The sequence below is a fragment of the Neltuma alba genome, unplaced genomic scaffold, assembly GCF_004799145.2.
Source record: "Neltuma alba isolate B1F8T4 unplaced genomic scaffold, ASM479914v2 tig00011295_pilon, whole genome shotgun sequence".
Taxonomy (NCBI): Eukaryota; Viridiplantae; Streptophyta; class Magnoliopsida; order Fabales; family Fabaceae; genus Neltuma; species Neltuma alba.
Window position 1 is genome coordinate 29,280 of NW_021636004.1, and position 22,837 is coordinate 52,116.

Sequence of the window (22,837 nt, forward strand, 5' to 3'; positions counted from 1 at the left end):
ATAAATCAGTCACATTAAATGTAGCACTTACATTACCGTAGGAGCTAGGCAAATCTATTTTATAAGCATTATCATTTATTCGCTCCAAGACTTGGAAAGGGCCATCTCCTCTTGGCTGCAACTTAGACTTTTGTTGTTTTGGAAACCTCTCCTTTCGCAAGTGTACCCAAACCCAGTCTCTAGGCTCAAAGACAACCTTCCTACGACCTTTGTTAGCTTGCTTTGTATATTGCTCATTATTTCTCTCGATGTTGGCCCTCACCTTAGCATGTAATTCCTACACAAACTCAGCCTTTTTCTTGCCATCAACGTTAGCTCGTTCACTAGAAGGCAAAGGCAGAATATCCAAAGGAGATAGAGGATTAAAGCCTTAAACAATCTCAAATGGAGAGAAAGAAGTGGAAGAGTGAATAGCCCTGTTATATGCAAATTCAATATGAGGCAAGCAGTTGACCCAATTCTTCAAGTTCTTTTGAATTATTGCACGTAACAAGGTAGTGAGTGTTCTATTGACTACCTCAGTTTGCCCATCCGTTTGGGGATGTGCCACAGTAGAAAACAGCAACTTAGTTCGAAGCTTACTCCACAAGGTCCTCCAAAAATGGCTAAGAAACTTTACATCCCTATCACTCACAATGGTTTTAGGCAATCCATGCAATCTAACAATTTCTTTGAAGAACAAGTCAGCAATATGCACAGCATCATTTGTTTTAGAACAAGCAATAAAATGAGCCATTTTACTAAATCTATCCACTACAACAAAGATGCTATCTTTCCCAGATTGAGACCTAGGCAAGCCCAACACAAAATCCAGAGAAATATCTATCCAAGGTTGGGACGGCACAGGTAGAGGGGAATATAAACCATGAGGTTGAACTTTAGACTTTGCATGCCTACATGTCACACATTTAGCACAAACAGACACAACATCTTTACGCATACCAGGCCAATAAAAGTGTTCATGCAAAAGAGCTAATGTTTTGTCAACACCAAAGTGACCCATCAAACCACCACCATGAGTTTCTTTTACAAGCAGCTCACGCATAGAGCAATTGGGAATACACAATTTATCTTTCTTAAAAAGAAACCCATCAGATCTATAAAAGTCATTCACCCCATGCTTTTCACAAGAAAGCTAAATTTTGGAAAAATCACAATCAGAGTCATACAACCCTTTCAATAATTCAAATCCAAGTAATCTAGCATGAAGAGAAGTGATAAGAGAATACCTCCTAGAAAGAGCATCAGCAACAACATTCTCTTTACCTTGCTTATGCTTGATCACATAAGGAAACGTCTCTATGAATTCTAACCAGCGAGCATGCCTCTTGTTAAGCTTACCTTGAGACTTTAAAAACTTCAAACTTTCATGATCAGAGTGAATAATGAACTCCTTGGGCCATAAATAATGCTGCCATGTTTCTAAAGTTCGTTTTAAAGCATAGAGTTCCTTATCATAAGTAGAGTAATTCAAAGAAGCTCCACTTAATTTCTCACTGAAGTAGGCAATAGGCCTAGACTCTTGCATTAGAACAGCACCAATACCAATCCCAGAAGCATCACATTCAACTTCAAAAACTTTATTAAAATTAGGTAAACACAAAAGTGGTGCCTTGGTTAATTTCTCTGTCAAGGTATTAAAAGCTGTTTCTTGTGTTTCACCCCATTTAAATGTCACATGCTTCTTAACAAGCTCATTTAGAGGTGCAGCAATAGTTGAAAAATCTTTGACAAACCTCCTATAGAAACTTGCTAATCCATGAAAACTCCTGACTTCATTGGCATTCTTTGGGGTTGGCCAATCTTTTATAGCTTTCACCTTTTCCTCATCCACATGGATCCCTTGAGTACCTACAACAAAACCAAGAAACACAACAGAATCCATACAAAAGGAGCATTTCTGAAAATTAGCATATAAGCTATTCTCCTTAAGAGTTCGAAACACCTCATGCAAGTGAATAACATGGTCATCTATTGTTCCACTATAGACAAGAATATCATCAAAGTAGACAACCACAAACTTCCCAATAAATGAACAAAAAACATGATTTATCAAGCTCATGAAAGTGCTAGGTGCATTAGTTAACCCAAAAGGCATAACTAACCATTCATACAATCCAAATTTAGTTTTAAATGCTGTTTTCCATTCATCTCCCTCTTTCATGCGAATTTGATGATAACCACTTCTAAGATCAATTTTAGAGAATAAAGTAGCACCATGCAACTCATCCAACATGTCATCTAATCTAGGAATGGGGTAGCGATACTTAACTGTTATTTTGTTTATGGCTCTACAATCAACGCACATTCGCCACGAACCATCTTTCTTAGGCACTAAGAGTACTGGAACAGCACATGGGCTCAAACTTTCTCTTAGGCCTTTCCTCATGAGTTCATCAACTTGGCGTTGAATCTCTTTAGTTTCTTTAGGATTGGCTCTATAAGCTGGTCTGTTAGGTATAGAAGCTCCAGGGATGAAATCAATCCTATGCTCAATTCCTCTTAAGGGAGGAATCCCATCGGGAACTTCATCAGGGAATAGGTCACCAAATTCCTGCAACAAAGCCACAACACTAGAAGGCAAAGAGGGGTTAAGTTGGTTAGTAGAAAAATAAGCATCCTTGCACACAAGCACCAAGACTCACTCGCTCAATAATGCTCTCTTAACCTCACTTTTTCCAGCAAATAGACTCTCTTTCTTTTGTTCATTTTTCTCATATTCATTCCTTTTCTTTTCTTTTTTTTGTACTCTCTCTTTTTCAGTCCACTCACTTATTTTTTTTGCATTCTTTCTCAATCCTCACTTGGTCATCATAAGCTTCTTTAGGCCTAAGAGGCTTCAATACAATGATTTTTCCATTGAAAGGTATAGAATAACAATTTTTGTAACCATCATGGTGAGCTCTACTATCAAACTGCCATGGTCTTCCAAGCAAAAGATGTCCAGCAAGCATTGGGACTACATCACATAAAACTTCAGCATGGTAGTTGCCAATAGAAAAAGAAACCAAAACTTGCTTAGTGACCTTAGCTTCAGCACTATCATTCAACCATTGCAATTTATAAGGCTTAGGATGCTTCATAGTAGGTAAATCCAGCTTTCAACAAGTAAGGTACTAGCAACATTGGTAACACTACCACTATTAATAACCATGCTACATACCTTATTCTTTATGAAGCACCTAGTGTGGAAGATGAGCTCTCGCTGCTCTTGCTCTTTATCTTCCTTTGGTTGCATGTTTAGGGCTCTTCTAACCACTAATGCTTCTCCCTTAACAGGTTCAGCTTCATCAATCTCCAATTCAAAATCAGTCACCAAAGAAGGCATGTCATCATCACTTTCATTGCTAGAATGCACACTGTCATACTCGCCATTATCTTTGAGAATCATGGCCCTCTTATTGGGACATTGGGAAGCAATAAGCCTGCCATCAATCTTGGGCTTGGATTCCTCCTTGGCTTTTGGTGTGAATTTTGCAACATCTTTAGCCTTAGAATCCTTCCACTCAGATGCTGATCTAGAGTCCCTCCAACCATGAGATGAGGATTTGGAGTGTTTTTCTTTATACCGCTTCTCAACTTTGATGGCTTTATGCACTAGCTCTTCTTTATCAACAAAAGTGTACATCTCAACTTTGTCTCTAATTTCAGGCCTTAACCCATCAATGATTCTGGTCATGCTTGCTTCTTCTCCTTCTTGTACTCCAGCTCGCATTTTAAGAAGGTCAAGTTCATGCACATATTCATCTACAGTCATAGAGCCTTGGCCAAACAGTCATAACTTTCTATTTAGCTCTCGGTAGTAGTACTAGGGACATACTTGTTGCGCATGAGTTTCTTTAGCTTTGACCATGTATGAGGTGGTCCTTTGCCCTTAAGGCGTCTTTTAAGCTGTAAATCTTCCCACCAAACAATAGCATAGTCAGAAAATTGATATGAAACAATTTTTACCTTCTTTTCTTCTGGCCAGTCATTCATTCTGAAGATTTGCTCAAACTTCATCTCCCAATCAAGGTATGTATCTGGATTTATATTACCCTTGAAGGTAGGGTACTTGATCTTTGGGTCATAGGTGTCTAAATCACGTTTTTCAGGTCTGCTCCTATTCTTTGAGGATGAAGAACCAGATCTAATCACCTCCTCGTCACCACTACTTGCTTTGGATGCTTTTAGCTCCTCTAGCTCCAACTTGAGTTTGAGAAATTCATCTCTCATGGCTCTCATAAACAGCTTAGGATCTGTGTTGAATTCTTCCATATTGGCTTCTCTGTCACTCATCTTGAAATTGAAACGTTAGTGTGATCAAAGAGAAATGAAATAGTAAGAAGGGACCTTACCACTCTACTCACATGTTTCACTCAAGAAATTGTAGTGTCACTCGTGTTTAACTCAAACCTGGCTTTTAAATTGATGTGATAACACTCGCATAACCACTCAAACTTGCCTCCTATAGTATTCTTGATTGAAACTCAACAAAATCAAGAGACAATGTTAGTAAATGGTAATCTCCACAACCAGAATTGCAAGAACTAGAAAATATAAGAGATAAGAAAGGAATATGTGATAAAAGAAGAAGGATAGGTACCCAAAAAAAAATGAAAAGGAAGGAAAAGAGGAGAAAAAAAACGTAAAAGGAAATAAAGAAAGGAGAATATGGAAAGCTATGAATTAGAAAGGAAAGGAAAAAAGGGAAGAAAATATTTAGGAAAGGTGCTACTTTGAAAATAATTTAGGAAATTGGGCACCTTGCAAGAAAAGCAAATCCAGTTAGGAAGGTGAGATATGGAAGGAAGGAAGCAAATAGGAAACTTGAAGGAAAAGGAAAGAAACTCAAATTAAGCAATACGAAAAAAAAGGAAAGGAAAACAAAAAAAAGGAAACAAGAAGAAATTAGGAAACATGCAAAGAGAGGAAATAAGAACTCTTACCACCCAAATTTAACGATTTAGGAAACTAGTTGTGACTTGTAATGGAAGCTCTTCTCAATTTTAGGAAACTCATCTTTAACATTGCAACTCTCAAATCTGCAGCTTCTCCTTTTTTTTTGAATTTTCGGATTTTTTTTTCTTTTTTTTTTGGCACTCCTTTTTTTCACAACACAACACTTTTTTTTTGGTGCACGAATTTTTTTCTCTCTGTTTTTTTTGCTGCTCAAAGGAACACAGAAAGTCACAAAAAAAGAAAAACACAAATAGGAGGTGGAAAGGCGAAGAAACAAATTGATGGAAGCAAGGGGCGAAGAACGAATGATAGAATTAAGAAGATGAAACAAGAAAACAGAAATAATAGATAAAAGGATAGAACTTGAATTCTAGTAAACCTTAGCTTGATACCAAATGATGTAAGGTACGAATATGGATCGGCTAGAAATAAGTTAGGAAACTAGAGGAACGATTGAAGGTAGGACCTTAAGAGAACCTGTCTCTTACAACCCTAGCCATGGAGACACCACAAGGATGATCAGTTCTTATATAGTCGAGTATTCCCACGAGAATACGAGACGGCAAGCAAAGCTCACTCAAGAGAAATAAAATTCTCTAAAATTCATTCATTCAAATCTCATCCCCCAATTACAAAAAACGTAGCCTTATATAGGCAGCAAAAGAACAATCTAGAATCAAAAAAACCCTAGGTCATAAATGCCATAAATGTGCCTTAATGATGATTGCCTATGTTGGTTGGCACCAATTAAGGCTAAAGGAAATAGGAAATTACCTGATAGCATACGAGGAGGCGTTGAATATGAAGGTCATGAAGCCCAAATAACACTCCCTCAGTTAGAAACCCAGCAAAGGATTTATAGCTCTAGAATGCTTACATGGAGGAGGACATGGATCATTCCTTGGATGATGACACGGATACATACGGAGCTTAACGTGACATATGGAAGGCCACCCCGAAAACCACCATGGCATATAAGTCATTGGAGTATGAACACTTGGATCTTGAGAAAGATAAGAGCAGGTTTTAAGAGCCCAAAAGGAGCATTTAAAGCCAGTTTTCATGTTGTTGAAGGCCCAACACAATTATATATGCATGGAGGAGTCCATTGGAGCTATAATCTTTTAAATTGGAGCCCAAATGCATTATGCTATGGACCATGGGAATTCCAGAACGTGATTCAACCACATTCAAGCCCAAATAGATGTCTACAAGGCCCATTTATGGTTTTGGACGTGAATAGCAATGAAGGTCCGTTTGGAAGGTCCAAGAAGATTCAAGAAGCATCAAGAGTGATATTATTGACATTAATTAGGATTCTGTTTGTTTTAATTAGTTTCCTATTTTACAGTTTCCTATTTTCAAATAGCAGATTTATTCTTGAAGTTTAAGTTATTTCCTTTTATTTCTATATAAGAAATGATGCCTCCCATAGTCAAATAATCATTAATGAGACATCATCCCTAGCATTTATGTCTTAAAATGCTGATTCTAGAGTGTTCTATGGTTGCCTATATACAGGCTACGTTTTTGTACTTAAAATTAAGATTTGAATGAATGAATTTTAGAGAATTTTATTTCTCTTGAGTGAGCTTTGCTTGCCGCCTCGTATTTTCGTGGGAATACTCGACTGTATCAAGGACTGATCATCCTTGTGGTGTCTCCATGGCTAGGGTTGTAAGAGATAGGTTCTCTTAAGGTCCTACCTTCGATCGTTCATCTAGTTTCCTAACTTGTTTCTAGCCGATCCGTATCCGTACCTTATATCATTACCTTTTCTTGAAGAAAAAGGCTGCTACCTAAAAATAGGAAACGAACCTAAAATATTCTTATGCAATCTTTGACCAAAAGGCCTTATTTAATGCAAATAAAAATGGAAACTTAAAAAAACAAAATTAAACCATAACTAATACATAAAGACGCCTTCTTGATGCTTCTTGAATATTCTTGGACGTCACTTATGCTCCTCCTCCAAGGCACATGCTTGTCACATGATATTTTGAGTGAATTCTTCAATCTGGACTACACATGGGCCTTGTACATCATCTTGTTTGGCTTCTAGCAATGTAATCACCATGTTTGGACCCTTGATGGGCTGATTGAGGGACGCTTCTTCCAAATAAATGGGCTCTAACTCTTTAAGATCTTTTATCAAACAATTCAGCGCCTCTTTCATAGATTTGGTCCTTGCTCTCGTCATTGGGCCTGCAATGCCTTGTAATGGGTCTTTTAGAATATTGGACTTTCATCTTTTAGCTTGGGCTCCACACTCCGTGTTTTGGTCTTCCTTTGATGTTTGATCATGCCATGCTCCTCTATCACTCTGGTACTATTTTCTCATATCAAATAAATCCACATGGCATTATATAACATGCCCAAAGAGAGAGTGATGCTCTTCCCTTGTTCTTTCATTAAAATAATTAATAATATTTATTTTGGAGTGATCTTGACCGAATTCTTTCTATCAGTCCACAACTCTGAGAATCTATCTTCAGGTATCAATACTATTCATTCAACACGGGGAATTCCTCTAATTTTTCTTAAGTCAAAAGTCAATCTTTAGACATTTGACTTTAACTTTCTCCGGATAGTATGTAAACAGGCTTTAAATTCTATTAAGGCCAACCTCTTCGCTTTTTGGGGACAGAATTATTTTTAAAACCTGTGATAATTCCTCAAGTATTTTCACTCATTTTCTTCCAATTATCTGAGGCCTCCCCATACTATAAATAATTCATTTTCAATAATATTCAAAATCAGTCAAAACCCTAGGAATTCCACAAATTCCTTCCCAGGGGCATTTTCATCATTTTTAGCCTCATACAGGCCTTTGAACCTTATTTTCATTTTTCTGAAGTGTTTAGGCCTTAACCTACCATTTCCCATTTTTCTGGGATTTTTGGGCATAATTTCCATTTTTGCCCTTACCAGCCCAAAACTTTACAAAATTACGATTTTACCCCTGGGTTGGCTTAACCTCAACATTCACCTCATTGAGGCCTCCAACACAATCTTTGGCCTACATTTATCTCTATTTCTCATTCCTAAGCCCTGACACTTATTCCGAGTCTCTAACTTCCTCTTTTCTTAATCCCAAAAAACTTTCCTTTTTTGATATAGTCCCTGGGAATCCTACTATCCTTTCAGGGAATCTCTGGGACCTCTGCCAAAAAAAGTCTGGTAGCCTGCTTATTTCAGACTAATTCTGGTACTTCTAGGTCCAAAATTTGGGATATGACATAGGAGTTGGAAGTACAAGAGGAAAAGGAAAGGAGGTAGCCGTGGATTAAAGAAGCATGTATTATGTCATATCTTTATATGACTTTGAACCTTTCAAGCAAGTTTTATGCAATTATGTGAAGAATGTGAATGTATGACATAATGACCCTATTTTGTGGTAAATTATTGCTAGAATATGTTAAGATGATGTTGTATGAAAATTAGCAGAATAAGTCGACATGACGTGTACTTCCAAGTAATGACTCACAAAGAGGATAAAAAGGACCAATTAAGGGCCAAACTTGGCAATCATGTGAAGTTTAGCAAATGGCAGAGTTTGGTTACAAAATTTGGTAGAGTGATAAATATCATTTTAAGCTTTAAAATGAATGGTAGAAAGTTAAAATCAGAGTTTTGTGTAGAAAATTATACCTTTCCAAAATTAGGCATAAATTCGGGAAAATTGGAAAATTAACCAAATGGAAAGTGCACATTTGCATGAAAACTGGGAACGTATGAGACGGAATCATAACCTAGAAGTATTTTTCTCTTAAAGACCTCTTTGAAAGCCTCAAATAGAACTTAGAATCACTTCATTTTGATTTTTTTTAGATTTAGTTATAATTTTTTCAAAGTTTGCCAAAACTTTGAAGGTTGCTAAGAATAGTAACCCGAGGACAATTTTTTTTGAAAGCTAAATTTTCAAGCCTTATAGCCAACATATATGGTTCCAAATGCTTCCATTTGATGCACTATTTGGTGTGAGGTTAAGGTGTTATAGAACACATCACATGCCACATATCACATATGTGTAAAATTATAATATTTTATTATCTAATTTCATGTTTCCAAACTCAACCCTTAACAAAATGTATCATTTCATTCATGTCCCCTCAACAAATTTGCCTTAAAATAGGAAGAAAAATAGGGAGAAATTCGTGCATAACCATATCCTTGGCTAGTCGTCTGTCTGTTTTATGATTTTACGTCTTATAGGATACTTTTTCAGATCCTGACTTACCCGGTGACACTCAGACATGTCCTGACACCCTTTTTTTCATCACAAATAACCTCACATGGCATTATATAACATGCCTATAAAGGGAGTGATACTCTTCCCTTTGTTCTTTCATTAAAATATTTAATAATATTTATTTTGGAGTAAACTTGACTGAATTCTTTTTATCAATGTATAACTCTGAGAATCTTTCTCTGAGTACCAATACTACCTTTTTATCATGAGGAATTTCTCTAATTTTTCTCAAGTCAAAAGTCAACTCGTAAACAGTTTATTTTAACTTTTCCTGGATAGTGTATAAATAGGCTTTAATTCTGTTAAAGCCAACCTCTTTGTTTTCTAGGGACGAAATCATTTTTAAAACTGTGATAATTTCTCAAGTATTATTCCCTTTTTTTTTCCAATTATCTAAGGCCTTTTCATATTTTAAATAATTCAATTTCAGCTATTATTGATAATTAACCAAAACCCTGAGAATTTTATCAATTTGCTCCAAGGGTATTTATGTTATTTTTAACCCTATATGGGCCTCAAAACCTCATTTTTATTTTTTTGAAATTTTTTTGAAATATTCGAGCCCACTTTCAACATTGCTCAATTTTCAGCATGAAACTTTTTAAATTTACATTTAGGTCCTTGCTTGGGTTTAGCCTCAGGAATCCTTCTATTGGAGTTTCCAGCACAATTTCTGGCCCTTAATCACCTCAACTCCTTATACTGGACCTCCTGAGATTTAACATAAGTCTCTATCTTTATCTTTTCTCAATCTCATAAAACTTTTTCTTTGTGATTTAGTCCCTAAAAATCCATCTGTACCCCTAGGGAACCTTTGGGACTCTTTCTAAAAGGGATCTAGTAGCCTTCATATCTCAGGCTATTTCTGGTACTTTTAGGCCCAAAATCCAAGATGTTATAGTAGGCACTCGTAAAGCCCAATAACGATTGGCACTCTTTTTTAAAGCCCTATAACGGCAAGCACTCTTAAAGCCTAGTAACGACTGATACTCCTTTTTAAAGCCTTATAACAACAGGCACTCTCAAAGCCAAGTAACAATTGGCACTCTTTTTTAAAGCCTTGTAACGGTAGGCATACTCAAAGCCTAGTAATGGCTGGCACCCTCTTTTTAAAACCCTGTAACAGCAGGCACTCTCAAAGCCTAGTAATGACTGGCACTGCCTTTTGAAGACCTGTAATGACAGGTATTCTCAAAGCCCAATAATAGCTGGCACTCCTTTTTAAAACCCTATCACGGCAAGCACTTTGAAGCCCAGTTAATGGCTGGCACCCTCAAAGTCTAGTAATGGCTGGCACTCCTTTTTAAAGCCCTGTAGGGTCTAGAATAGTATTTGAGGCCTTAGATGTGTTGTCAGGAGGGAAATAATTTAATATAAAATTTTCTGTTTTTTCAGGCATTTTTTGCTGCATTGAGTAAAGGTAGCAAAAATTAATTATTTAAAATATCTAAAGGCCTCAATAATTCTAAAAAAATAGGACAAACTTATCTAGAAGATTATTATAATTTAAAAAATTGTTTCCAACCTCAAGAGGTAAAGAGGTTAGCTTTAATAATATTTAAAGCTTAAGTTTTTTGGTAGAACACTAATTCTAGAAGAATTAGAATTTAAAGAGATATAGGGTGAAATAAATTCTAAAAAAAATTATAGAACTTCCTTGCATTAAAAGGAGATTACTTGCATACTGAGATGAATTTTTGAAGGCACTAGACTAGACAGGACATAGGAAAAATTCATCTGACCAAGCATCGGTACTCAGGGGAATTGGATTTATCCCCAATTTTTTTTGGCCATTTTCACACCATTAGGCCCTTGAATTATGGAAGAGAATTAAAGAGAAATAAAAAAAATATTACTTTTAGAAGGTGATTAAGGAAGTTAATCAAGGGGATTATGGAGGTTAGGCTAATTAATCTTAGATGACGTAGTATCATGACATCACCCTCTTGCATAGCAAGATCACAAGTCTTCTAGCCTAAGATTTGTCCATGTGCCACAAGAGAAAAATGGAGGGTTGAGATTTAGCTACACACCCCTTGTAATTTCATGAAACTCCAAGGGTTAAGAGTTAAATGGAATACTATAAATACCCCCTCCATCCCTTCACATTTCAGCCAAGAGAGGTTCTTAGAGAGAGAATGTTTTGCACCTAAATTACAAGAGAGAGACAGAAATTCTAGTGAGAGAAAGCTCAAACAAGACCAAGCTACCGCCAAGTTAAGCTTCTATTCCCTTTGTGAATTATTTGGCTTTGATTAGGACTTGTAAATTGAAACTATTTAGGATTTTTTTGAGATGGTTTTTAAGAAGGTTTGGTGGCTTTTCCTTAAGGGGAAAATGCTGCCAAAATTTTGAGGGGAAAAAAAAGGGAAAGGATAGTAGTTAGGAAATTGGAACAATGTGTAAGCAATAGAAAGGAGTTGAAATTGATGATTATGATTGATTTTTGAAAGAAAATCCAACCTCCTAACCCCATATATTTCTTTCAACCAAAGTGAAAAATATGGGTTAGCGTTTGAATCAAATTGATTTGATGCTTCCATTGTGTTTAAATGATGAAATGGAAGCATTACATTTGAAAATAGAATTTTAGAACTTCTAACCCTATGTTTTGGCCAACTATGGTTTTTCAGGGAGGGATTAGATTTTGATAAATCTAAGTTGAAATATGAAATACACATGAAAAATTACGTAGGAAAAGATGAAGGGATTAAAAATCAAAGCTAGAAACAATAACCCAAAAATCAAAAGAAAAAAGGTTAAGGGTTATGTTGATAGTTTAAATTGGATAAGTTAGTAACGGGTGATGCCCTATTGTTTTACTAATAGGCTTTACATCAAGAAGGAGGAGGATTGTCAGGGAGGGAACTTAAAGGCAAAAGGCCAAATTCATCAAGAGGTAGCAACCATTTACAATTTCAATGTTGACTTGCATTGTATATTGGCTACGTGTATGCTATGTTTTGCTATGCCATGATGTGGTTGAGATAGTTATGTGATGATATTTTTAGCTCCATGCATAAAATGCCTTGGTTATGTGCAATGTTGAGCTTGATGATTGAGAAAGCATATTGTTACCTTTTCATGGCATGTGCATTTAGAAGAAGCATGAAATAACTAGTGGCATGTAGCATGTTATACCTTGCTTGTCAACATTTTAATTGTGATGCTTTGCTGGACTATTGCTTCAAAGGAAAAAGGAAAGGAGGTGGCTATAACTTGAAGGAATGTTATGTCTTGTGACATTGTACGGCTTTGAACTTTTCCTTTGGAACATGCAAAGTTTTGCAATTTGACTTTTATGGGGCTTGTGATATTTTGATGTATATGTATGTTAAGACATGCCATAATGCGTATTTGCATGAGTAAATGGTTAGTATGAGGAATTATGGTCTTAACATGCAAAATTAAAGTAGTTAGGGGATAGAAATAACCTTAAAATGGCCAAATTTGGACTACACAAAAATCTAGCTAAATGGTTGAGTTATCCACAAGATTTGGCATGTAATTAGAGGTCATTCTTAGCTTTAAAATGAGTGGTATTTTGTCTAATTTGCATATCTACACAGGAAGTTACGCCTATTCAAAATTAGGCAAAAATATTGAAAAATTGGAAAATATCCAAATAAAAAATAACGATTTGGATTAAAACTGGACTTGAATCTTAAGAGCAATCATCTAGTGACTATTTTTGCTCAAATTAGAATCTAAAGAGTTTCAAATAGAACTTGAAACAACCTTGTTTTTATTTGTTTAGAATTAGATATGATTTTTCAAAGTTTAACCTACTTTAGTGTTCCAAGTGAATAGTAACCCAAAAAGAGGAAATTTGCAAGTTGAATTTTATCAATCTAAGGACTAGATAATTGGTTTCAACGTTTTTATTTGATGTATAAAAAGGTTTAAAAGGAAGGGTGATAGGGATTCTCCTGAATCTCACTCTCCATTAACCAACCTTAATAGGTAAAGAGGTTGGAAGCGAGGAAAAGAGAAAAGGAATTGAGAAAATATATTATATCGGGTTATGTAATTTGTATGCTAATGTATGATAAAAATGTACCACTAATTTTATGTGATAATAAATGATGATGATGGCATGTAAGACTGAATATGATGATGTATGGAAATGGTTAGTATATTAATGAAAGGGTAATATGCATGAAAGGAATTAATTATGAATTATTAATGCAAATAAAAAGGGGATAAGTTATCCCTAAATAAGTCACAATTGTTTTGACAGCTACCTTGTCCCTATTCATAAAAAAACATTTGCAATATATCTTAAATTTTCTTAGCTAGTTTTCTATTTTGTCCCTATCAATTACTTATTTCAATACTTAATATATTTCTTATTTTATTTTTCCAAAACATCATTCATTCATCTCTCACTATTGCACTTTATTTCTCTTCTCTAATTCTCTTTATTTTAATAATTTTTTGTTATCTCTCTTATACTCTGCCCCCTAATAAATAAGGGTATTTTTGAGGAAAAAAACTTACAATTTTAACTAAACTTTTTGATTCACGTGATTTTGTCTTGTATTTCTTGTAAAAAGGGACGGATGAAGTATCATATCAATTTCTGCTCCCTAACTATCCTCGACAAATAGGTGCATATGTTAAAAAAAAATATTTAATGCTCATTGAAACTATATATCAGCATCTTATAAATAAGACCAAAAATTTAATAGGCTAATACAATCTTTGGCCCTTCAATTTTGTATGAATTTTGGTTTTAGTCTCTTGAGTTTCAAATTAAGGATTTATTAGCCCCTTAAAGGTTAAAACAAATGGGACCTGGTCGAGATGGTAGTATTATTTCTTATAAAAAGAGACCAAGGAAGTATAATCACTTGAATTTTATTACAAATTTAGTGCTTTTGATTGTTTTTATTGATACACGTGAATTAGTTATTGGGTTTTTTTATAAGAACTACCAGCACAAGTATTCATAATTTTATGAAATACCATCATGGAATTAATACTCGAACCGGATCAGCTGGTTTAACTCAAAAATTGGCGAACTAGCTAGTTAACTGGTCTAGGTGAGCATAGAAACTGAGGTTGAATTGACTCAGTGTGACTCAGATTAACCCAGGAAACTCAATCAATTTTGGTGAGGTTGACCCAGTTGCCTTTTTTAAAAAAAATATATTTTTTGATAAAAAAAATTTCTTTTATCAAAGCTATTGCTAATTATTACTTAGTGATTGAATATTTTGTTACCATATATCTATTTTGATATTTTGCTAGGATGAATATTCAGTGATTTTGGTAGTTAGTATGATATTACGATTTCAATTTGGCAAAAGAATTGTAAGGAATATTGAAAAGAAATTGTAAGTATATGATTACTTTATTAGTGACTCAAGATACTAAATTGATATTTAGTTCTAAGATGAAATGATGAAAATTTAAATTATTTCTTAAATTTTTTAACTTCTCATCGGTTTGACTCTCGGGTTGACTTCGGTCTAACCCACTAAGCCTTTACTCACTACCTTTCAACTGAACTTACCTTCATTGATGAGAAATGTGTATCCATGGATAATACATTCCACTGATAAGATATCCGCTGTTAGAAGAAATAAAAATAAAAAGTTGCGACTTATATGCTATAATTTGTGCACGTGCTGAACTAGTACTCTCTTCGTTATTATTTCATGTCTTTTTTAAGTTCAAATTATTATTCATTAAGATTTTTTTTATTATGCCATCATTCACTCCAATAACTTCAATTTATAAAACACATCAATTAGGGGTAAGTTTGGCAATATAGCCAATATCTCAATCTATTCATTACATTTTTTAACCCATATGCATAAGCCTTAAAATACCTATATTTTACAGCAAAGAGAGCATTGTTTATTTCAATATAGTAGGAATAATTAAATGATATCATAAAACAATTTTCTATTGTTTATTAACCAGATTTGCGTTTGTGTTTAAATAGCTAAATAGTGATAATGTTAATGTTGATTAGCTCATAGAGAAGATATGTTTGAATGTTAGATTGTGCAGGTTTTAATACAAGCTACCCAAAGCCCAACAGTGCTAGTAGCTTGTATTGGACATGGCTTTGCCTCTCATCTCAACTATCGCCTTAATTATTGCCACCTTTACTTGTTAATGCTTCTCACACTTTGTTCACATCTCTATATATTTGTATGTGTGTGTGTGTGTATATATATTATATACATATATGAATCATTATATCGCACTCAACATAGAGAGGATGAGTGCTAAAATGCACCAAAAGTAAGCCACGACAATAGTCTTAGTTCAACATGTATTCATAATTAATAAGCACTTTTTTGCCCCATATGGATACGAACGCCAACTCCTTCCCCCTTTCAGTTTCATTTTACTTCCTTCATGTAAAATATTATGTATATTTCATACGATGCCATGACAGCAAACTTTAGTTTATGAAGAAAACGGTGCAGTTATTAGAAAAAATTATCTATAGGTTCTGGTCACCAAAATTATAGATAAATTCTCTAAATTTCATTTAATACGAACAAGTATCCAGCTATTTAAGAGTGATTAAGAAAAAGTGAAATTAAGTTGCTACAGTGGGACTACCTAGAGTTTTCCCAAAACATATTTTATTCTAATAAATTTAAATAGAAAAATTTTGATGTCACAAATTGAACTTCTATGCAAGCCATATTACGTACTTATTTAGCATCACTTTTATAAACACTTATAAACAAGTTTCACATAAATTAAAACAAAACTCTTATCACAGAGTTACCCTCATGTACCGTGCCGTTTACAAACAACTCCAAACTGACCCCACATCATTTTCAAATTACACTTGATCATGTATTCTTTTCACAGGTATTTCTCATTCGTCTCTAAATTATGGCCTTCATTATCACTATCTTCAATCATCACCTTCATGGTGGGTTACATTCTCCAGGCAAAATTGTTAAAATCTAAACAAAAAGAATTAAAAAAATACGAATTAGATTGAGATGCTCATTGAAAAAAGGGGCAGTTACTCTTAAGGAAACAGTGCAGAAAGATACGGCTCCTACACATCAACCAAAGAGGGGGGAAAAAACAAGATTCGGTTACTACATTAAAATACTCAAAACTCAGAAAAGAGATACAGAGGTAACTAAGTTTTCAACTGAAGATCATTTCTTCAACCCGCTTGGCAAACACATGACTGAATCATGCCCCTGCGGTCCTACGACCAACACGAGCAACAAAACCAGCCTTAATTGGAGCAACTGACCTCCCTGATCCACACTGCAGTAAATCAACAGTTATTAGATTTGATATTACATATCCACGCAAAACAGTCACCCCATAACATCACGCGTAATCAAAGAAATTAGTTAAAAGATAATCAACGCAGATGATATTTAGATGATGGAAAAAACCAAAACCTTTCATGGACATTACCAACAGAAACTGCAAGTGACTAAAGAGCCTCCTAGTAGCATAATTCTCTCACAATTTTAGCAAGCTACTCAGTCCATGTTTGGGGTGGCATTGGTTTCTAATCTTATGGCAACAAGCCTTACCAGGTGGGTCAGCTACATAGATCACTACACCAATATGCTTTATCAACAACCCACTCTTTATATATATACTGTTTATTGAAAGGTTCCATTTGATAACTAGAATCCCAAAACCATGTTTAGGAGGAAGCCACTCTCCAATAGCTTCTTCCAAAAGCATGCTTTGAGATCCCAAAATGGGGTTTGGGCAAACACAATGCCACCTCAAACATGCCCTTTGTAACTAAAGCATAACAGCATCACGAGGTATTGTAAAATAACAAGTGCAGAGGAGGAAAGGCCAAGTGCAAGCTTCTAAGATATTTACCTTCTCACATCGGAGAAAGAATAGACGGTTCTCCTTTGAAAGTATTGTGTCTGGGCTCTTGCATCCAAGGCAAATGACATATTCATCTGACAAAAAGGAATAACAATCAGATTTAATCTCAAAATCGATCAGAGATACACATCAACACAATAAACAAGACACAGAACAGATAGGAACAAGGAAGCGCCTCATCAATCTATACCATAAAGAAGACCATAAAACAGGGTTGCAAGCACAAACTCCAGATTTATTTCAACTTCGTATTTTTATAAAATTGCAACTAACAACAACAACACACACATGCACACATCTTTAACCCATAAGAGAATTCCAAGCTCATTTCAGCAACATTCTAACAATAGTATAAGGCTACTGATACGAATCCTGGTCAGCATAGTCCACCTAACCAAACGTTCAGGACAAACCAAGGGCGAAAGAAGAAAGCTGCTGATTTTGATTCTGATTAGTTGTGATTAACTGTTTTACCATTATTAATTTCTGGACTGTTTTCATTTTGGATTGCTTTTGGATTTGGAGTCAGTTGAGAAATAAGTGGACTTTAGGGTGTTAGAGATCCCTAAATCCATTAGCATCTATTTTTCTGTCATTTCCAATATATTAGGAATATTTGGTTATTTTTCATATTTATCTCATTGTACCTCTGCTTATAAATATGTTGGCAGTCCTATAAGCTAGCATATCAGAAAAATAAAAGGAAGAATTATAATGAGGTCCCAAGGAAGGAAAATAATTACAAAACAAGTCCCAGAAGTTATTTCCTACTCTAGAACTTGTCCTTACAGAATTTGGAGATTATTAGGACTTTTTAGTGATTATTTTTCTTTCTTGAGACCTCATTGTAATTCTTCCAAAATAAAATATCTACTCAGTAATTTGAAGATTCTCCGCCTAGCTACTCAGTTTTAGGCGAGATCCTTGCTTATAAGTAATCCTTACTGGATTTTATCCCTGGCTATTAGTTAGTTGAGAGTGAGATTCTTACCTCAGCCCTCTACCAGATTATCTTTCAGTTTTCATTTTCATCCTTTTATCCTTCCAGTAATTCGGGTTCTACCAGTTAGAGAAATGCATTTTAAACTATTATATACAACAGATTATTAAATATTAAACATTAAAAATATACACATACTGATATATCGCCGCAAAATTCCTTCAAAGTTCTTTGGCGCAAATCTTCCCTTCACAACCAATCTCTGCTGTCCGTCTAGTGAACCACTTGTACCCAGTTCAGCAAGTAAAAATGCCATGACATGGTCAGGCTGTCGATGCATCCTAACAACCCCCAAAAAAAAAGGTGAAATGGAAAAATCAGTTTTCATAGCAATGGAGAAAGATATATGAAGAGCATTGCACATATACCTAACGGGCAGAGAAGTTCAGCTAGAATAAAAAGCAAACAAAAGATTATTATTATAAACTCAAAAGAACCAACAGTATTTCATTCATCGCTGGATTCAATCACGTGACTTGATGGGAGACACTATTGGTCTCACCATCAAGCCAAAATTTCAGACGGCAACAGTATTTCATTCAAGCTTCCAGTGAAGATAGAGATGAAAGATGAACGGGTTGGAAGTATGAAAAACTTCTTCAAATTCCATTTTTCAAACATTCACAAGTCATCTCTAACACTTTCATTAAAGGGCCCGCAAATATAAAGGCTGATATCACAAATTCCATGCATTAGTCTAAGAAACCACATGCATGCCACACATGTGCATGCACATATAAATGAAAACCACAAGACACATCCCTCAAACCAATCATTACACAAGAAATTCTTAAATTAAAAAAAAAAAAAAAAAAAAACTCAAGAAAACAAGGTAAATGAACAAGGAAAGAAAGATGATATAATACATCAACTTATCAAATGATCTTGAAAAATAAAAGGAAAAACTGAAAAATGTAATCAATTCTATTCAAGACGCTCATCTCATGTCAAAAGGTCTGTGATTATATCATATATTGCAGAGAATGACAGATAAAAGATCAACATACGTTTTGCATAAATCCATAAAATTCACAAAAACAGTTTTCTTTGTGCCCTCACGAAGAACTTGAGGAGGCCTCATGACTGTTCTCCGACGATCCCCAGCCAGCTCTGGATTATTCTCACGTAAAATGTTAAATACCCTTCCAAGAAGCTGCAGAGAAAAAAATCACAAAACAGAAATCAAACTCCAAGTCTGTTATTATAATATGATGACAGGTCAGCAACTCACATCAGCGACAACTGAACTAAGCTTCCTCAAACAACTGATATGGAACACTAAAATAGTAAAGAAAAATAAAACACTTGCTCTGCCTCTGTTACAAATGAATCATATAGGCTAAATCAACATTTTCATGTTATGATTAAATTGGTCTCAAATAAAACCCTTCTGATAAATTCAACTTCGCAAAACTTACAAGCCAACATATACTAACTGCGGAGAAGTTATGAAATGGAGAGAAATCAAAGATAAAGTAGTTAAGAACAGATCCAGTCCAAGCATAACAGATGGTATTTCCATATCAATTTTTATGTTCTAATTTGTATTCCATTTTGTCTGCCAAATAAGCAAAGGATAACACAAAAAGTAAGACAAAACTTGCTCCAACAACGATAAAACGCTCTTGAATTCCAAAGTTCACCAATGCAGAAGCACCCACAAAGCACAAGGCCTCAGATGTATTGTTAGTGCGCTTCCACTTGAAGGATTATCACGAGTCATGATAAAAAATAAATAAATAAACAAAGAAATAAAGAAAATATAAGTCCATTCAAAGTCCCTAAAAAGCAATACCAACTCATGAAAGCATAATAGTATAAAAGCTGAGAATGTTAAATTTTTTTTATGAGATGAAGCTGCTAAGTGATTACAAAATATTTATCCATGACAGAGACAAGGAGAGGGTTACAATTGCAGATGGCATGTAAAATAAAATATACCTCCTCATATTGATAATCACGGTCACTACCTTCCCAGGGATAACGAGGCGCCAGGGCATCACCTTCTCCTTCATCCACTCCAGCACGATCTAAGCCAAGAAAATTTATTAGAAGCTCATCACTCAAGCTTCATTCGACATCACTAGCATAACACACGTACAAATGCACATCAATGAATAAGGATACTGCTTACCATCCAAATCTTCAGCTGCATCTCCCTCATCAGTAAAGTTACTGGTTTCAACCTGCAGTCATAAAACAAGGCAATATACTCCTCCCATATAATTAAATGTTCCAATGGCTTCTGCAGAGATTGCGGACAAAAAACATTCAATACAAATACTGAATCGCTTACTGGCTTCTTCTTCTTCTTTTTTAAACCAGAAAATGTCGTCTCCACCCCCTCCGAAACTGCCAAAAATGAGAATGAACCATGCGCATGCACAATTACAGATGTCTCAAACGATAGCATCAGCAACAATAATAAACATATCTTTTGGTTTAAATTAGATACCAGACAAGTTTTCAGTCTTCTCAGCCAAGCTGTCCACTGAATCATCAGCAGGATCTATGATTGTAATTTTCTTTTTCTTCTTCTTCTTAGTAGGATCAAATGGGGCAATCTGTGATTCAAGAATTAAAGAATCAGAGGGGGGTGCTTTTTGAACGAAATGAAAAACCAATTAATTGCGGTAGCAGATGAATAGGGTTGACAGGGGATTATGAACATGAGAAATAGCAAATTATAGACCATAACAAAAAAATCCCTGTATACCTACTCAAGGGAAATGAACAAAGCAGAACAACGTCGTAAAACGTAAATAATTAATGACGGAAAGAAGAATACTTACTTCGGGAACCTCCTCCTTCAAGTCTTTCTGTTTTTCATCTGCCATGGTTGCTGCAAGAAAAGTACAACTCAGTGAATTGGGAAGAGATAAAAACGAGAAACATAGAAAGAAAGCCGTGGCATGAAAGACGTGCCGAAAATCGAAACAAAAGAAACTCAATCGATCAAACGCAGAAAGAAACCTCAGAAGGTTCGCTGCCTGAAACTGAAAGAAATAGTGCAGGGGCACTGGAGCAGGGGAATTTGTTCGATTCGACCACGATTGGGGCCGGTCGATGTTGCTTTCTACCCACGCGTTGGGCTTCATGGGCCTCAAGAACTTATTTCCTTTGTAACCAATTTGGCCCGTTTAGGTCTATCTGTGCTTTCCGGCGGAGATGCCCGGGAATTGAGATGGTTGTCCAAACCGGCAAAGGTTCAACCAAAAATAAAAACTTGAAAGCGTGGTTTAGGGAGTTCAAATTTTGGGATGACATTTTGGGAGAAATACATACAAGACCGGGCATTGTATTAAAACCCCACCAGACCGGGCTTAATTTCTATAAAATCAATATGGACTGTTGTGAAATTAATTTGTTTGTAGAAAGACCAAATTTTCATCATGTAAGGAGGAAAAAAAAATTCCCTCCATTGCAGCCATCGCATTGTATTAAAACCCCACTAGACCAGGCAGGTTAGGTCGAAACTTGTGTGACTCGACCATGTGGTCGGTCTGGTCAAGCCTCTAACTTCGAAAGTTTGTGACCCACCCTACCCTTAGACAACTCGGGATTAACTCATGTAACCCTCTAGGTTAGGTGGGTTACCAGTTTACCTCCTTGCTGGAAAAAATTGTCAGTCACCATGGCTGATGCTTGAAGTCAAATACTTTCCTAGTGACATGCATAGCAAAGAAGAGTTGTCCAGATAATAGAAGATGGGAAGGGTGACCATGTTTATGTTAGCCTACCCTTGACGGTTCTACCAACAACTGCCACAAGATCTTTAGAGAGGGTGAGACATTGGTATCTTTGGTGTCATCCTCTTAGAAGACGCAATCGACATTATTATGGCTGTGGATGAGCTAGTACTTAACACGATGGCAGTCGGAGTAGAGGTTGGAAAGCAAAATAGCAATGCCCACACAAACTATAGAGAGCAAAATGGTCACTATTGAAAATCTAGATCTGAACACATGCATTGCTACTCATGAAGTAGGAAGAAATGGAAGCTATCAACGAGTCTAATCATCTAATCACTTATATATGTTGAAGTGGGGAAAAGAGAAGCATTCTCACGTTGGAGAGAGATGAAAAAGGAAGAGGGTGGGAACGGAAAAAGTAAAAAATAGAAAGAAAGAATTTAGTGAGTGATGTGAGGCAAGAGAATAAAGAAGAAAAAAGGAAAAAAAAGAAAGAATAAAGAATAAAAGAGAGAAAACATTTCACATGGTATTTAAATAAAAAAGATTAAATATTATTTTTTTATTATTAAAATATAAATATTTTATGCATTTAATTAAATCAAATTATTTTAATTATTACCAATTTGACTCCTAGTTGACCACTGGTCTAACCCAATGCCTCAACCGGATCATTGACCAGTTTAGTTTTCCATAACTTGGGCCATCAAAGCTCGATGCTAGTGCAATTCTTTCCCCATTTGCATGAGGGAATTAAGCCATTCTGAGAGACTATTTTGATATTCTCATATTTCAAATGGCCTTATATGTCTATCTTAAAATTTGACTTTTCAACTTTACATCAATTACATACGAAACATCTGTCATTTAACCTCATTTAGTATGCATTCAGAAGTACTATGGTTCAAGCAAATCACGAATTAAGCCAATGAATTGAAAACTCGTTTTTATTCTCGAGTTACTATTCATTTGGTAAATTTCAAATTTTTGGTCTAACTTTGAAAATTTAAAATTAATTAAAAAAAATCATATTGAAGTGATTCAAGTCTCCAATTTAAAGCTCTTTTGATCCTCTATAGAGAAAAAAAATACTCATTG

The 22,837-nt window shown here is 35.2% G+C and overlaps 1 protein-coding gene across 1 annotated transcript; it reads right to left on the reverse strand.

Moving 5' to 3' along the window:
• Positions 1-15,999: 15,999 nt before the first annotated feature.
• Positions 16,000-21,074, reverse strand: LOC114711543 (eukaryotic translation initiation factor 2 subunit beta). The gene is made up of 10 exons (XM_028895950.1): positions 20,973-21,074; positions 20,840-20,889; positions 20,503-20,611; positions 20,344-20,399; positions 20,182-20,233; positions 19,989-20,077; positions 19,055-19,200; positions 18,186-18,328; positions 17,036-17,121; positions 16,000-16,453 (listed from the first exon to the last, which is right to left on the reverse strand). The coding sequence occupies exons 2-10, from the start codon at positions 20,882-20,884 to the stop codon at positions 16,376-16,378; spliced, it is 804 nt and encodes a 267-aa protein (XP_028751783.1). The 5' UTR covers positions 20,885-20,889; positions 20,973-21,074; the 3' UTR covers positions 16,000-16,375.
• Positions 21,075-22,837: the final 1,763 nt, after the last annotated feature.

Excerpts from the sequence above, each read along its gene's own strand:
- LOC114711543 (XM_028895950.1), bottom strand. The coding sequence starts at position 20,884 with ATGGCAGATGAAAAACAGAAAGACTTGAAGGAGGAGGTTCCCGAA. Across the intron at positions 19,201-19,988 it reads GTGATTATCAATATGAGGAG|CTTCTTGGAAGGGTATTTAA; the intron begins GTATATTTTATT and ends TTTTCTCTGCAG. Across the intron at positions 17,122-18,185 it reads AATTTTGCGGCGATATATCA|ATGAATATGTCATTTGCCTT; the intron begins GTATGTGTATAT and ends CCTTTTTGTCAG.